Source organism: Marmota monax, unplaced genomic scaffold (genome assembly GCF_021218885.2).
Source record: "Marmota monax isolate L192 unplaced genomic scaffold, Marmota_monax_Labrador192_F-V1.1 WCK01_AAM20220418_F8-fsc00079, whole genome shotgun sequence".
NCBI classification, from domain to species: domain Eukaryota; kingdom Metazoa; phylum Chordata; class Mammalia; order Rodentia; family Sciuridae; genus Marmota; species Marmota monax.
The window spans coordinates 2489186-2506987 of NW_026694099.1; the positions used below are offsets into that span (position 1 = coordinate 2489186).

Sequence of the window (17802 nt, forward strand, 5' to 3'; positions counted from 1 at the left end):
ATCATTCAGGATTGTTTTTAAACAACTGTTCAGAAACTAGAGTTCTGAGGACATACCCTGCCTCCTGGTCCTTTATGAATGGGGCAGAAGGTGAGCTAGTGCTCAAGGTTCATCAAGGATAAGAATCTTGGTAAACACAGATAGAAAGGGTGCTTGGATCCTCACAGGATTCCAGGGAACCTGGACATGGGAGGTGGAGAGAAGCTGGCTCAGACTAAGATGGAAGGTCATTTGAGGGGAGGATGGGCTCTCAGGAGACCAGACACTGCACTGGGCTCTGGCCCCATGACAGGGCAGTGACAGACACTTAAGGTGCATCTGGGGACACTGAAAATTCTTCCTGAAACTGTTTATGCTTCCAAGCTGCCAGTTGTGCTGACTTGGAGAGGGAGCCCTGCATGAAACACCTTTCCAAAAGGCTCCTACCGATTACCATTAGGGTGGGAATTATGCAATTTCTTTTCCAAATCTGGGTTCTTTTGTGTCTTCATATTGGCCCTGAAGGTGGGTAGGGCAGGAATGTAGGTACAGAATGAGGTAAGATGGCACTGTAGGAATGAGTTTTGTCTAGAGAGGGTCCTTTTTTCCTGGGTAGCTTAAACTCAGCCTGCTGCAGGGAGCTGGCATTGAACACTAATTTGGAGCCAGTATCAACATAGCAAGGTTTTATATTCTAGAGGTGGAAGGTGGAGTGTGCCTGAGGGGAAGAATGTAAGGAATCATAAATGTGAGCAGTTCCTGCTGGACATACAGTCAGCACCTTACAGAATGTTATGCTGGTGAAGAAAGGAGGAATCTAGCACTTCTGTTCTAGAGATGAAAGTTTATTAAGCACCCGGCAGTCTCCCCTCGACTCCTCCACCCAGTACACTTTGGGGCTTTGTTCAAGAGAAGATGAAAGTCAATCCTGGAGGCCTCTCAGTCTTGTGCCTGGAGTTTGAAGAATTTCATTGTTTTTTCCATCCAGCGCTGAAAGCTTGAGATCCCGTGTAGACACTTGGAGGTGTCCCCTCCTTTTGCCCAAAGGACACAATGCCCTGGGCCACATTTTTACACACAAAGGGACTTCCTGAGTCTCCCTGTGGGCAGAGAAAGGACAGCCTTAGCAGGCCTGCTCCAGGTCCCATACTGTCCCCTCCCCAGGTAGGGGGCTCCAGCCTGACCCTGACTATTCCTTCCAGTTGACTGATGCTCCTTCTCCAGTAAGTCTCTGTCCATGAAGTGACCAAAGGGCAGTCAGTCTCCACTGACCCCAGGACCAGAGACTGAATTGGTGAAAGGCTTAGTACACAGGGGTATGATTAGTTCCCTTTGCCCTGGATTTCATCAAACTCTGCTGTGTCCAAGGCAGGGAATAGCCAATACAGGTGAACTTTCCTTAAAGGAAGCCTTCTTCTCTTTTGGGTTCCCCACACAAATCTGGATGGTGGAGTTGTATGGTTCTTTGAAATGAGAGAGACATTCCTTGTCCTTTTGGATTTCAAGCTGTACCTCATGCAGTTTCGTTGTGGATATGTTTTGGCCAATGCGTCCCCAACTGGCCACAGTGCACACCATCCCTGGTGTAACCTGGGAATTTTCTGAGGGTAACTTGAGGAGGCTCACCTCAGCAGTCAGCTTGGCCTTATTTTCCAACTAAAGGCAGATAAAGGAAATTCTGATCAACCCACCGCTCACGAAAATCCACACAGTCATGGGGTTGCCATCTTCATGGCACTGGGACAAGTGAAGGCTTCATTTTAGGAAGGATGGTTGGACAGAAGGACATGAGGATTTATTCTTCCAGGATTAAAGTGTGCAAGACCCATTGGAATGACATGCCTTACCTGCAGTAACATGATGTCATTGGAATAGTTGCTGTTGTAATCTGGGTGGGGGAAGGCTTTTTTTACAGGGATGATCTGCTGGGACCTCTCTTTCTCTTTGATATTGTGGGCCCACAGGGTGACATTGATGGAACTGCACCAAGAGCAGAGAGGGAGGTAGAGTCACAGGGGATACAGCTCAGGATTCCTGAAGGAAAAATGGTTAGCTTAGGCCCGGGCAGGGTGGAGTTGGGAGGACGTGTAGGGGAACAGGACTCTGGGCTGAGTGTCTCTGGCAGCCAGGGCTGGTGCAGTTCCTGGAGCAGATGGAGTGTGCTCAGTCATGCACAGAGCTCAGGTGTCTCCAGGTGAGACTTTGAATTTCTCACATGTGCACTCTGGGCTCTTGGGGAAAATCTGCCTCCTTCCCATCCAGCCTTGATCCACGTTCTCCCTTTGTATAACAAGCCACCTGCACTGACCTGCTCCTCTCTCCCCAGAGCTTACCTGCCCTCCACAGAGCTCTTGTCTTCATCCCCAAAGAAGGGGAAAAAAACCCTGTGGAGTTTTCTCTAGAAAGGTCAACTTACCTTCCCCAGCAGTGGGCTGCATTTACAACAAAGTCCTCACATACAAGGAAACCCCCACATCGTTCTGTTGTGTTTAGAGTCTGGATACGAAGAAATGCCATGTGGGGATGAGAATGAGGCACAGCTTCCTGGCCCCCAATGATTTTGCCTGAAAGAAAAGTTCTGTCCTGCCCTTGGTGCTGATGGAGCCAAAGGCTGAAGAGAGGAGACTGGGATCAACTCCAGGGAGGGAAGGATTGAGTGTGGTGGTATTACCATCTAGGGGTGCGGGGTTCATTGGCCTTGATAAGCAAAGAATTGACCAACAGCATGCAGAGAGAGCAAGCAAGCAGCAGGTTTATTGCAAGAGCATCAGGCAGATTTCTCTGAAGAGAATGTCCCCAGACATTCCCAGAGCTGGGAATCTGGTGGGATAGTTTCCCTTATTCTTTTATGGTCTCTGAAATTTCCTTTCTTTCCTTACCCCCTTCCCTGTTTACCTTCTCCTCACTATTATTGATTGGTGTCCCATCAGTACACATATCTGTTTTAGTTTTACTATTGAATCCCCCACTTCGGAGCATAAGCACAGAAGTGTCTGTCTGATAGGTCCCCTCCATTTGTGCAAAAGCACTTTTTCAAGCAGGAAGTTGACCTCATCAGAAGACCCTCTCCATGCTCCTTTGTTCTGGCCCTGCCCCTGGTCTCCTCACTTGCTATGTAGCCCTGGCTGCTCAAGCCCTTATACATGTCCCTAGGGTCAGGGTCTAAGTAGCCAGCAGCAGCAAACATGGGGCCCTGAGTGTTTGTCAGGCAGCATTCCTGGCTTGAAGAGTGACCCACAAGACTCAGATACTCCCTCTGACCAAGAGCAGGGCAGTCCTTGCTTTAGATGTCAATGTTGACTGACAGGATTTGAGTTTGGAACAAGTAGCAAAGTCCCTACAGATCCTTGTCAGTCCTTCCTCTGAAGTGTCTCAGTCTTCTTTCCTCCTTAGATCCCACTGAGCTCCTACTGGGTTCTGCACATAAAGTCAGGATGCTGTGTCATGTTTTATATTTGTCTGCTGGAGCCAGACACCAAGTAGGTGCCCAGTAAAGGTCTTGGCTGTGTGAAGGAATGGCTCCTGAGTATCCTGTGGCTGAGGTTTGGAGGGGTAGTGCTGGTGAGATTGTGAGCATCAGGGAAGATGGGTTCTGACAAAGCCATTGCACCCATCTGTAACTGAAAATGACCTGAGAGAACATGGGGCTGAATCAAGGCACATGTAACTGTTAAGGGGACGAGAATGCCCATGACTCTGAGATCAAATGGCTGCATTCCTGTGCAGTGTGAGAATGATAAAGTTTGGAGGAGCAGGTGGAGATTGAGGGTAGATTTTAAGACATTAATTTAGAAATTAGTGAACCTTACCTTGACCACAGAAGCCAGCACCTTTCTCCCCTTTCTCTATGGGGAATTATTTTTTCATATGTCTTTGTGAAAGATCCTGCTATCCAGATGGTAAAGGTAGAGCTGGGGAAGGGGAAGGTTCCCCAGTGCCTCTTATGGAGACCAGCCTTCTGCCCTACTCCTCCCTTGTGCTTCCATCCCCATGAGACCTGCCAGTCTTTGGGTGAGGTTTACCTTGCTAAGCAGAAAGTTGCTGGAGGTACACATAAGCCAGGATGGTGGGGTGCAGCATCTGAGCAGGGCTGAGCCTGGGGTTGGCCTTCAGTTGTTGGGGATAGTCACTCACCTGCCTCTGCCCTTGGGCACAGAAGAAAGACCAACAGGAGCAGGAGTGGCTTCATCTTCCCAGGAAGGCCTCTCTGGTCAAAGATGTTGTTGTGTCGTCCTGGTCTTTAAACTCCCAGTGTTCTCTTCTGGTGTGTGGGGGCTTTTTCGTCTGAGATGATCTCACCCTTGCCTCACTGTCTGATCAAGATCTGATGCTTGAGTTAGACTTTAGCCACACCTAAGCACCCACCACTCTTGATTCAGTGCTGACCACAGAAGCAGAAAACAGAAACACATGGTCACAATATGGGGTGCTATAGGTGCTAAACATTGGCTAAAGTGAGTCCTGTGGCCTCAGAAATATGTTTATTTCTGTGGTTCTCATTGAATGATGATCATGGAAGGATGATAATTTGTTGAAACCCTTTTCTTCATAAGACTTAGGATATTGGAGATGAAATTCTTTGGCTGTGGCAGAAAAGAAGAAAATATTAGTGAATAGATAAGATGGTGGGGTTGATGTTACAGGGATGGGCAGAATGGGGTGGGAGCAATGCTGAAGACAGTGTTCCCCAGTGACCCATGTGCTCAGTGTTCAAAACAACAATGACATATCCTTTGCCCAGGAAGCCCAGTTTGGTCATGGTTGCTGAGGATAGCTTGTCTCTGCTCCACTCTGTGTCAGCAGGCTGGTCTTGAGATGCAGAGAGGGGAATCATCTGAAGGCTCCCTGCCTCACAGGTCAATGCTTATGCTGGCTGTCACCTGGGAACTTCCTTTCCTCTCCAGGAGGTTCTGCCAATGTGGTCTCCCTGAAGGGGTTTGTTCCTTGCAACATGATGATTGGCTTCTCCAGAGAGACCATTCTCTCTAATTGCAAAGAAGCAGAAGTTGTGTTCTTTTTTCACCCACAGTTTAAAGCCAGGTGGTATCAACTCTACCATATTTCATTGCTTGCACAAATCTCAACCCCACCCAGAGTAAAACCAGGGACAGACCTTGCCTGAAGAGCGGGCATTAAATGATGCTGTAAGAAAAGCTGGTGGGATGGGAGACACACAGTTGCTGTCATTTAGAAAAGTATTATCTGCCAATCACTTTGGTTGTTTGTAAAGTTGATCAGAGGAACTGAAACCAGTAGGTCATCGCCTTTGGATCAGTTTGGCAGTCTGCTTTGTTTAAACCATGCAGAAATGGAAGAAGGTTTTTTTCTCCCAATGATATTCTGTTTAATAAATGAATGATATCATGTGAATTGGAATCCAATGCCAGAGAGCCAAAGTAATAGTCTTTGTGCACTGTTCAGAGATCTACCTTTCTGACATCCCACTACCATTTGCTACATAAATGACCCTGATGATTCCCCCAGCATGGAAAGAAAGAAAGAATCATGAACTCAAAAATATTGTTCGTTTGGAACATCTCTGTGCTTTTAAAAAAATTTGTTCTTTTTAATGAAACATGGGAGTAGAATGTTCTTTGACATATCATACATATATAGAGTATAACTTCCCATTTTTGTATTTGTACATGATGTGGAGTTACACAAGTCATGTATTCATATATGAATAGAGGAAAGTTGTGTCTGATTCATTGTACTGTCTTTCCCATTCCCATTCCCATCTCTCCACCATATCCCCATTTCTCCCTGACCAATAGTGTGAACCTCCACTCCTGCCTCCCCTCTGCCTATTGTGAGTCAGCATCCACATATCAGAGTGAACATTTGGCCTTTAGTTTTTTGGGATTGTCTCCTTCACTAAATCTGATGGCTTCCCGTTTCATCCATTTATTGGCAAATGTCATAATATCTATCTCTTTATGACTGATATTATGTTGTGTATATTTACTACATTTTCTTTATCCATTCATCTATTGAAGAGCACTCAGATTGGTTCCATAGCTTAGATACTGCGAATTGAGCTGTCATGAACAGTGATGTGGCCACATCAGTATAGTATGCTGATATTAAATCCATTGTATATAAACTGAGTAGTGGGATAGCTGAGTTAAATGGTTATTCCATTCCAAGTTTTCTGAGTAATCTCCATACCACTCTGCAGAGTGGTTGCACCAATTTGTAGTCCTACTAGGAATATATGAATGTATCTTTCCCCCACATCCTTACCAACATTTATTGTTTGTTGTATTTTTGATAATTGCTGTTCTTCCTGGAGTGAGATAAAATCTCAGTGAAGTTTTGATTTGCATTTCTCTAATTGCTAGTGATGTTAAATTTTTTTTATATATTTGTTGACCATTGTATTTCTTCTTCTTTGAAGTGTCCGTTCAGTTCCTTTGCCCATTTTTTGATTGGGTTATTTGTTTTTAAGTTGTGAAGTGTTTTGAGTTCTTTATATGTCCTGGAGATTAATGCTCTATCTGAGGTGCAGGTGGTAATGATTTTCTCCCATTCCGGAGGCTCTCTCTTCACATCATTGATTGTTTCTTTTGCTGAGAAGAAGCTTTGAGTATGAATTCATCACATTTATTGATTCTTGATTTTACTTCTTGTTGCTCTAGGGGTCTTGTTGAGGAAGTCAGACCCTAAGCTGACATGGTAAAGATTTGGGCCTACTTTTTCTTCCATTAGGTGCAGGGTCTCTGTTCTAGTGCCTAAGACTTTGTTCCACTTTGAGTTGAGTTTTGTGCAGAATGAGAGATAGGGGTCTAGTTTCATTTTGTTGCATATGGATTTCCAGTTTTCATAGCACCATTTATTGAAGAGGCTATTTTTTCTCCAATGTATGTTTATGTAGACTTTGTTTAGAATGAGATTACTGTATTTATCTCTGTGTTTTCTATTCTGTTCCATTAGTCTTCATGTCTGTTTTTGTTGCAATACCATGCTGTTTTAGTTACTGTGGCTCTGTAGTATAATTTGAAGTCTGGTATTTTGATGACTCCTGCTTCTTTTTTTTGTTAAAGATGCTTTGTCTATTTTTGGCTTCTTATTTTTATTTTGCCTTAAAAATCTAAATTTCATGACTGCTTTTTCCATTTCTATGAAAAACGTCATTGAAACTTTAATAGGAATTGCATCAAATCTGTATAGTGCTCTCGGAAGTATGGTCATCTTGACAATATTAATTCTGCCTATCCAAGAACATGGGAGATCTTTCCATCTTCTAAGGTCTTCTTCAATTTCTTTCTTTAGTGTTCTGTAGTTTTCATTGTGAAGTCTTTCATTTCTTTGTTGGATTGATTCCCCAATTTTTTCGTGTGGCAACTGTCAATGGGATAGTTTTCCAAATTTCTCTTTCAGTTGATTCATCACTGATGTATAGTAACACATTTGATTTACGGGGTGTTAATTTGATATCCTACTACTTTGCTGAATTTATTATGAGTTCTATAAGTTTTCTGGTGGAGTTTTTGGGCTTTCTAAATATAGAATCATGTTATCTGCAAATAGGGATAGTTTGAGTACTTCTTTTCCTATTTTTATCCCTTAATTTCTTTCTTCTATTGCTCTGGCGAGATCTCCAGGACTATGTTGAATAGCAGTAGTGAAAGAGGGCATCTCTGCCTTGTTTCAGTTTTTAGAGGGAAAGCTGCCAATTTTTCTCCACTTAGAATAATGTTGGCCTAAGGTGTAGCTTATATAGCTTTCACAATGTGAGCTATGTTCCTAGTATTCCTAGTTTTTCTAGTGTTTTGAGCATGAATGGATGTTGTATTTTGTCAAATGCTTTTTCTGCATCCATTGAGGTAATCATGTGATTCTTGTCTTTAAAACTATTGATGTGATTAATTACATTTATTGATTTCCATATGTTGAACCAACCTTGCATCCCTGGAATCAACCCACTTGATCATGTGCACTATCTTTTAAATATGTTTTTGTATGTAATTTGCCAGTATTTTATTAAGAATTTTTGCATCTATGTTCATCAAGGATATTGGTCTGAAGTTTCTGTCCTTGATACGTCTTTGTCTGGTTTTGGTATCAGAGTGACACTAGCTTCATAGAATGAGTTTGGAAGGGTTCCCTCCTGTTCTACTTCATGGAATAATTTGAGGAGGACTGGTTTTAGGTCTTCTTTGATAGTCTTGTAGACCTCAGCTGAGAATCTGTCATGTCCTGTGCTTGTCTTTCTTGGAAGGTTTTGATGGAATGTTCTATTTTTTTTGCTTGAAATTGTTCTGTTTAAATTTTCTATGTCTTCCTGATTCAATTGGGTAGGTAATATGTCTCTAGAAATTTGTGCATGTCTTTCTATTTTATTAGAGTATAAATTTTTAAAATAGCTTCTGATTTTCATCTGTATTTCAGTAGTGTCTATTGTGATTTTTTTTATGGTGAATTTTGTAATTTGAGTTTTCTTTCTTTCTCTTTGATAGCCTGGCTAAGGGTTTATCAAATTTTCTAATTTTTTTCAAATACCCAACTTTTTGTTTTGCTGATTGTTTGGATTGTTTCTTTTCTTTCAATTTCATTGATTTCAACTCTGATTATAATTATTTGCTACCATCTACTACTTTTGGTGTTGATTTGTTCTTCTTTTTCTAGGGCTTTGAGATGTTATGTTAGGTTATATTTTTGTTGATTTCTATTCTTTTAATGAATGAGCTCAATGCAATGAACTTTAGCACTGCCTTCATGGTGTCCCAGAGATATTGATATATTGTATTTCCATAGTCATTTATCTGTAAGTATTTTTAAAATTTCATTCCTGATTTTTTTCTGTTACGCATTCTGATATCTGTGCTATCATTCAATAGCATATTATTTATTCTCCAGGTGTTAAGAGTAGCTTCTAGATTTTATTTTATCTTTGATTTCTAATTTAATTCCATTATGATATGATAAAGATGCAAGGTATTATCTTTATTTTTTTGTATTTGCTAAGATTTGCTTTGTGGCCTAAGCTAACATTATTTTAGAGAAGGATTTATATACTGCTGAGAAGAAAGTGTATTCAGTCTTTGATGGATGAAATATTCTCTATATGTCTTTTAAGTCTTAATCATTATTTTTTTTTTAGTTCTATAGCTTCTTTATTTAGTATTAGTTTGGAGATCTATTCAGTGGTGAGAGAGGTGTGTTAAAGTCACCCAGTATTATTGTGTTGTTGTCTATTTACTTTTTGAAACTGAGAAGGGTTTGTTTGATGTACATAGATGCACCATTATTTGGGGGATACATATGTTATGTCATATTGATGCATGATTCCCATAAGCAGTATAAAATGTCCTTATTTTTTCCTTCTGATTAAGTTGGCTTGAAGTCTACTTTACCTGATATGAGGATAGAAACCCCTGCCTGTGTATGTAATCCATGTGAATGGTATGTTTTTTCCTATGCTTTTACATTCAGTCTGTAGATGTCTTTGCCTATGTGTTGAGTCTCTTGGAGACCCCATATTGTTGGTCTTATTTTTTAATCCAATCTGCCAGTCTATGTCTTTTGATTGATGAGTTTAGGCCATCTACATTCAAGGTTATCATTGAGATATGATTTGTATTCCCATTCATTTTGGTTTATTTCTGGTTTTAAATTTGAATTAGTTTTTCCTTTGATTGGCCTTTTCTTTAATGTAATTCCTCTCTTTGATGTTTTCCCCTCCTCCCTTTTTTCCCCATTTCATCTTCATGGAATATTTTGTTGAGACTGTTTTGTAGTACAGGCTTACTCTTTGTGACTTCTTTAAACTTTTGTTTTCCACGGAAGTTTTTTGTTTTGTCTTCAAATTTGAAGCTTAATTTTGTTGTATATGGAATTCTTGGTTGGCATCCATGTTCTTTCAGAGCTTTGTATGCATTAATCCAATATCTTCTGGCTCTGAGATTCTGGATTGAGGTCAGCTGGGATCCAGGTTGGTTCCCCTTTAAACGTTACCTGTAATATTTCTCTGACAGCCTTTAGATTCTATCCTTAATCTGTATGTTAGCATTTGTTAGCATTTTCATAATAATGGTAACATTATTGGTATGTTGTTGAGGGTATGTTGGAATTTTGTGTATTTGGAGTTCTGTAAGCCTTCTGTATTTGATTTTCCATTTCATTTTTTAGGTTTGGGAAATTTTCTGATATTATTCCATTGAAAAGATTGTGTTTGTGTCTTTCACTTGTGTCTCTGTGCCTCATCTTTCCCTATAAATCTTAAATTTGGTCTTTTTAGGTTATCTTATATTTTTGAAAGTTCTGTTCATGGCCTCTTAACATCTTTCCTCCATAGTCAACTTTGTTTTAAAAAGTATATATTTTGTCTTCATTGCCTGAAACTCTGTCCTCCGAGTGATCTAGTCTCTGGGTGATTCTTTCAATTAAAAATTTAATTTGTTTTATTGATTTCTGTATTTTTAGGATTTCTATTTGGGAGTTTTTTAGAATGTTCATCTCTTTATTGAAGTGATATTTCACTTCCTGTATTTTCTCTTTGCATTCACTCCTTATACTGTCCTTTACTTCACAGATTAGTTTAACTATATACATTCTAAATTCCTTCTCTAACATTCCTTCCACTGTGGTGTTGTTGGATTTTGTTATAGGAGTATTTTGGTTTGTTTGGGACATTTTTTTCCCTTGATTTTTCATGTGTTTTTTTTTTAAATGTATCTACCTTTCTAGCAGTATGGGTCTGAGGCAGTAGAGTTTCTATTCTGTGGACTTATAGTGTCCCTAAAGGTTTCCAGTACCTTACTTACTGAAAAGCAAGCTACCTGTCTGCTTTCTTGATTTCATGCCAGGTAGCAGCCAGGAAAGTGACTGCTTTGACGTTGCCATCATGAAAAATTCACAGTTAGAACATTTTGATCTCAATTCTCTCAAAAGTAACAGAAACTTGCTTTCACAGTGGTGCACAGCTGTAATACCAATGGTTGAGGAGGCTAAGACAAGAGGACTGTTAGTTCAAAGCCAGCCTAAGCAATGGAGAGGTGATAAGCAGCTCAGTGTGACCCTGACTCTAAATAAAATACAAAACAGGGCTGGGGATGTGGTTCAATGGTAGAGTACCCTGAGTTCAATCATTGGTTCTAAAAAAAAAGTAACAGAAACTTAAAGAAATAAGGTATGCTGTCAACAGTGTCCTGGCTGTGGGGGGAGACATATCCATGCCTTTGTGGAAGGCACTCACATCACTCTTCTCTTCAATATGAACACCCCCACCACATTACATAAGCTCAGATACCTGCATTTTGCATTTGAACTTCACATGTCGGAACACATAAAGGGAGGAGGACATGGCTGTGGACATCCCTACAAAAAGCATGGAGGTCTAAGCAGGATGAGGAAGATTCTTGACCATATCCCATGGAGGTGACGGAATTGAAGTTCCTCATCATGGAGTGGCTGGCTACAAAATAAAGGTTAAGAAAGAAAAGGTGGCGAAAAATCCACAGGGCATAGAAAGTAATTTTTAAAAAGCAGGAGCTGGATGGCTAGACTATCTTAGGGATCAGGTTTCTACAGTAGAAAGAGTGAGATGGAGCTGCACTTGCTCTGCTTATGTTAAGGAACATCAAAGATTTTCCATGGAATGTTCTTTGTCAAATAATGTAGGAGGTGGGCTGTCCAGTTCCCAGTGGGTTACGGTTACGCTCAACTCTAGAGCTATGAGAGCTGTCTCTCCAGTAGAGCAAACACAGAGATCTCATGCCTTGGGTGATCTGATATGCATGGGAGAACTGGGATAGTTCCCAAGGAAAAAAATATAAGTCTCCATGGCTTGGTACCCAGTGAGGACCCCTCAAGTAGCTCCATGGGTGTCTCTCCACAGAAGATGTTCATGAAGGAGGCTTGTCTGTTAAATAGTATTGGAGCTCAAGTGGGGAAAAGGGGCCACATGTGGGGAGGTAGTGTACTTGTCAGAGCAGGCTGAGTAGAGTGAGGCAGGTATTGTCATGAAAGAGCTCCCTGCTGTGGAGCATCAGAACCTGGATATAGAGAGGAGGGGGTACAATAGAAAAAGATGTCAGTGGTGGAAGCATGTATCAAATAAGTAAATATTCAGATGACTTAACCAGGTTTCTCACCGTCTGAGGATTAAAGTGTATTGGTTGTACTGATGTTAGTTTCTTGATTCTGATGGTTGTATTGTGGCTATATGAATGTTCTTGTGTGTGAGAATTAAGCACTACTGTTTTGGGGGAGTTATGGAGCACCCTGCCAGTAACTCCACTCTGAAATAGTTCAGGAGAACAAAGTTCTTTGTGTGCTCTTGTGATTTGTCTGTAAGTCTGAGATTATTTCAAAATTAAAAGAAAATCCATAGTCATTACATGTACAAAAAACAACCAGTTAGTAGATAGAATTGAAAAGGAAATCTGTTACAACAGTAACAAAATATATGAGATGTTTTGGGAAAACTTGACTAGAATTGTGAAAAACCTATTTGAAGGAAACTGTAAAATACTCTACTGGAATGGAAGATGGTGGTGCTGAGGAAAGCTGCATTCCAACTCTGCCATGGCCTGGGAATAAAGCAGCAGGTGGACAGCTCCTTAGTGAGATGGGCGAAAGAGGGACTTCACTAAAACTCAATATTTAACACTCAACGTGGCTTAGAGACTCAGAAATTTGGGTACAATAAACAAAAAAGAAAGAATACATCGAAGCTGACCCAGGGCCATGTAGGTGCCACAGACATAAGGAAGGGGAACACAGTTTTGATATGGAAAAGGCTGAGTACTAAAATGCTGCCTCAACTTAGCTCATCACTGTCCACTGGTGCTTGAAAAGCATGCTCTGTGTCTTACCTGGAAAGCAGAGGGCTGAGGCAGGAGCCATCTTGGCATTAATGACTTGGAGCTGTGACTATGGGGCCCCAGGATATCAGGAAGAAAATAAATAAATAACAACAACAACAAAAACTGTGAAAATACCCACAAGGCACCTATCATGTGACCTAAACTGTGTCTGGTAGAATATGAGTGAAACAAGCTTAAAGCAGACTATACTCAAGGGGATTCAAATTGGAAGGGTAAAGGGGAGCCCAGTTCACTTCTCCTTTGTGTCTGGCAGCTCATGTGCCCAGTTGGTGAGGGATAGGAATCTGAGCAAGCAGTTGTGAGTACACTCAGAAACTAATCCTGGGAAGGCTGTGCCCCTGGTCTGCAGTGAGTGAGGACCAGCCCCTCAACCCCATGATTGTTTTTCTTGGGAGACTCCTGAGAATCAAACTCACATCAGAAATGGGCTGCTGTTAAGCCCTAGGGAGAGGTGGTATAATCTCTTGAAAACAGGCCTCACCCAACAAACGCCCTGAGGCCTGATTAGACTCCAGTGGCAGCTGTTAGAATTCCCCTCATAGAATGCTGCAGAAGCTGTATCCTGGGAATTGACTGAACTGGTCCAAAAGGACAAAATTCCAACTGACAGCTAATAACCCATCTCAACTCATACTGGTGAGAAGGGAATAATAATTATAATTATTATATTTGCATAATATAATAATTATATTCATTAAATAACTATATAGAATATATATTTAAATATATGATAAATATATTTTAAAATATGTGTTTATTAAATATATATGAACTAGATCAGGAATTTATTACATACGTGTATATGTATGAACTAGATAATGATATTTATATATTTGTTGTTGTTATTGTTGTTAAATGCAAAAACCACCATTCCTACTTAGGTGGAAAATAGTATTAAAGACATTGAACAGGACAACAGATATTTAACGTAAGGTTACACATTTTCTGCTGATATTAGTGCCACTCCTGGATCCCTCTTCCACTAAGTTGGCTGAAAAGAGATTGGGACACTTCAAGATCATAAAGCAGAGACCCAGCAGCTGAGAAATACTCAAATTTCAACCAGCAATAGTAAACCTGCCTTCACACACAATCTTCTCTACCTGAGCCCTGACATTACTCCAACTCAAAGAAGTGAAGAGATGAAAGCCCCAAACCAACAACAAAGACACAAGGAGGAGCAATCTGAGAGGGAACTGAGGTCTCAACCCTGGGCATCACCACAAAATTCACAATCACCCAACAAAAGAACCCACTGATAGCAAATGTATAAAAGCCTAGAGAAATATTATATAAAAATTGATTATTAAAATGTCCTTGAACTAAAAGAAGATCTAAGAAAGTAATAAGGGAGCAATTACAGGAGATGAAAGTCAGCTTAATCAAGAAATCAAATAGTAAAAATAAATCAAGAAGAATGCTTAGGGGCTGGGGTTGTGGCTCAGCAGTAGAGTGCTTGTCTAGTACGTGAGAGGCACTGTGTTCGATCCTTAGCACCATGCTAAAAATAACTAACTAAATGAAATAAAGGTATTATGTCCAACTACAACTAAAAAATACTAAAAAAGAAGAATGCTTAGAAATGAAGGATACAATCAATCAAATTAAAACCATACTTGAAGTCTCCACTAACAGATTAGACCGCATACAAAATAGAACCTCAGTCCGTGAAGACAGAACTTTAGGAACTTAAGACAAACCTATATGATATTGATCACACAAAAGGCAATAAAGGGAAAAATTATAGAAGATGTCCAGAATGTACAAGAATTATGGGACAACTGTAAAAGAGCAAACTTGAAAATCATGGGTATAGAAATATGGAGATGCAAACTGAAAGCATAAAGAACATTGCCAGAAGATACAAAAAACTTTTTTGTATCTTATATACAGGATGCTTGAAGGACTCCAAACACCTAGACAAATGAGGAGTTTGCTAATACACATCATAATCAAAATGCCTAACATAGAAAATAAGGAAAGAATATAAAAACCCACAAGAGAGAAACACCACATCACATTTAGAAGCAAACCAATAATGCTCACTTCTGATTTCTCAATTCAGACTCTAAAATCAAGGGGGAGTGAGATATTCAAAGCCCTAAAAGAAAACAAGTGTCAGCCATAGTTAGTATATCCAGCAAAGCTTCATTTCAAATTTGAGAGGGAAATAAAAACTTTCCATGACAGAATGAGCTAAAACAATTCATGAGCACCTAGCTAGACTAAGAATATTCAAAGACAAATTGTGCAGAGAGGAACTACAAAACAATCCCCAGAGCTCCAAATTAGAGGAAGTTCAGTTAAAGAAAAATCTACTAAATGAGAATCAACACAGAAAAAATATAGCAAGAAAAAAAAAAGCAAATGCAGGAAATCACAAACACAAATCCATACTAATGCTGAAAGTTAAGGGTCTTAACTCCCCATTCAAAGACACAGATTAGCAGAATGGATAAACAACGTGATCAAACAATAGGCTGTTTAAGAGACTCACCTTAGAGGCAAGACATCATAGGCTGAAAGTAAAAGTATAATAAAAAACCCTCTATTCACATGATCCCCAAACAGGCAGGTGTAGCTATTCTTAAATCTGACAAAGCTGATTTCAAGCAAAAATTAATCAGAAGAGACAAAAAGGTCACTACATTCTAGTAAAGATAACAATCCAACAAGAAAATATAACAATAGTTAACATGTAAGCCCCAAATGTCAATGCACACTTTACATGGAAAAAACACTCTATGACAGTAAATCCCATATAGATGCCAACACAATAATATTGGATAATTTTAATGCACCCTAATTTCCAATAGACAGATCATCAAAGCATACAATAAATAAAGATATCTCTGACCTGAACAACACTATAAATCAAATGGACCTAATGTACTTCTACAGAATATTCCACCCCAAAATAAATGAATTTACCTTTTCTCAGCTCTGCTTGAAACTTATTCCAAAATAGATCATATTCTGGGCTACAAAGAAAATCTTAGCAAGTATGAAAAAAGTTGATAAATTGCATGTATCCTATCAGATCATAAAATCCCAGTGGAATGAACCTAAAAATCAACAGCAAGAAAAATCATGGAAACCACATGAACACCCGGGGATTGAACAATACTCTCTTATTTGGTGAGTGGATCAAAGCAGAAATGAGAATAGAAATCAAGAAATTCTTAGAAACAATCAAAAACAAAGACACAACATATCAAAATCTGGGAAAGTATGAAAGCATTTCTAAGAGGATAATTTATCGTACAGAGGCCTATGTTAAAAAAATCAGAGAGATCCCAAATAAATCAATTCATGTTCCACCTTAAGTCCTTAAACAGTAGATAAGAGGAAATAATTAAGATCAGAATTTAAATCAATGAAATTGAGAATAAGAAAACAATACACAGGATGAATGCAATGATGAGTTGGTTCTTGCAAAGCTAAATAAGATTGACAAACCCTTAGCCAAACTAACCAAAAGAAAGATGGAGAAGAAGCAAATCAATAAGATCAGAGATGAAAAAGGAAATATATCATAGACCCTTCTGAAATCTTGAGCATTAACAGAACATAGTTTGAAAATTTATCCTCCAATAACATGGAAAATCTGGAAGACATTGACAAATTTCTAGACACCTATAACCTGCCCAAATTTAAACAGTAAGTACAGAAAACCTAAAAAGACCAATATTCAGTAATGAAATTGTAATTAAAAGCTTTCTGAAAAAGAAAAATCCCAGGACCCAATGGAAATAGCAAATAAAAGCTTTAAGAAAAAGAAAATCCCAGTACCTGATGGACTTTCAACTGAGATTTTCCAGATCTCTACAGAAGAACTAACACCAGCTTTTTTTCTTCAAATTATTCCATGATGTTGAAAGAGGGGAACCCTCCCAAATATTTTTTATGAGGCCTGTATCACTCTGATACCAAAACCAGACAAAGATGCATCAAGGAAAGAAAACTACAGAGCAGTATCCCTGATGAACATAGATACAAAAATCTCTAATAAGATATTAGTAAACCACATTCAAAAGCACATAAAAAGATAATACACTGTGAAGAAGTGGGCTGCATTGCAGGGTTGCATTGGTTCAACATATGAAAATCAATAAATGTAATTCACCACTTAATCAGAATTGAAGATGAGAGTTACATGATCATCTGAATAGATGCCCAAAAGGCCTTGGATAAAATCCAACACCTATAACCTGCCCAAATTTATGTTAAAAATGATGGTGAAACTAGGAATAGAAGGAACTTATCTCAACATCAAATAGGTCGTATAAAAATATATGAAAACTGTTCAACATCTGTAACAATCAGGGAAATCAAATGAAGACTACGCTAAAATTTTATCTGCATTTTGGACTAGGAAAAAAACTAAAAACATTTCCTCTGAAATCACAAACAAGGCAAAGTTGTCCACTCTCACCACTCCTATTCAATATAACACTTGAAACATTATCCATGGTGATCAGGCATGAAAAGGAAATCAAAGGATAGAATTAGGAAAAGAAGAAGTTGAACTATCCCTGTTTGCCTACAATATGATCCTATATCTAGAAGACTCAAAATACTGACGAGAAGACTTCTAGTGTGTAGAAATGAGTTTAGCAACATAGCAGGATACAAGATCAACACCCATAAATCAATAGTTTCCTATACTCCAACAGTGATTCAGTTGAGGAAGAAATCATGAAAACAATCAAATTCATAATAACTTCAAAAAATCAATCTAACTAAGGTGGGAAAAGAGCTTGGCAATACAAATTATAGAACACCAAAGAAAGGAATTGAAGACGACCTTAGAAGATGAAAAATAAATCCCATTTTTGATAGGCAGAATCAATCTTATCGAAATGGCCAAAATACCAAAAGCAATATACAGATTGATTTCAATCCTCATCAAAATATCAATGACATTCTTCACAGCATTAGAAAAATAATTCTTAAATTCAATTTAAATTCAATTAAATTCAGAGACCCAGAG

At 39.2% G+C, this 17802-nt stretch overlaps 1 protein-coding gene across 1 annotated transcript; it reads right to left on the reverse strand.

Annotated features, from left to right (window-relative positions):
- Window positions 1-947: 947 nt before the first annotated feature.
- LOC124107316 (granzyme B-like) lies at window positions 948-4553 on the reverse strand. Its single transcript, XM_046465241.1, has 5 exons — window positions 4114-4553; window positions 2396-2543; window positions 1827-1959; window positions 1374-1635; window positions 948-1075 (listed from the first exon to the last, which is right to left on the reverse strand). Exons 1-5 carry the CDS (start codon window positions 4166-4168, stop codon window positions 948-950), a joined length of 726 nt encoding a protein of 241 aa, XP_046321197.1. The 5' UTR covers window positions 4169-4553.
- Window positions 4554-17802: the final 13249 nt, after the last annotated feature.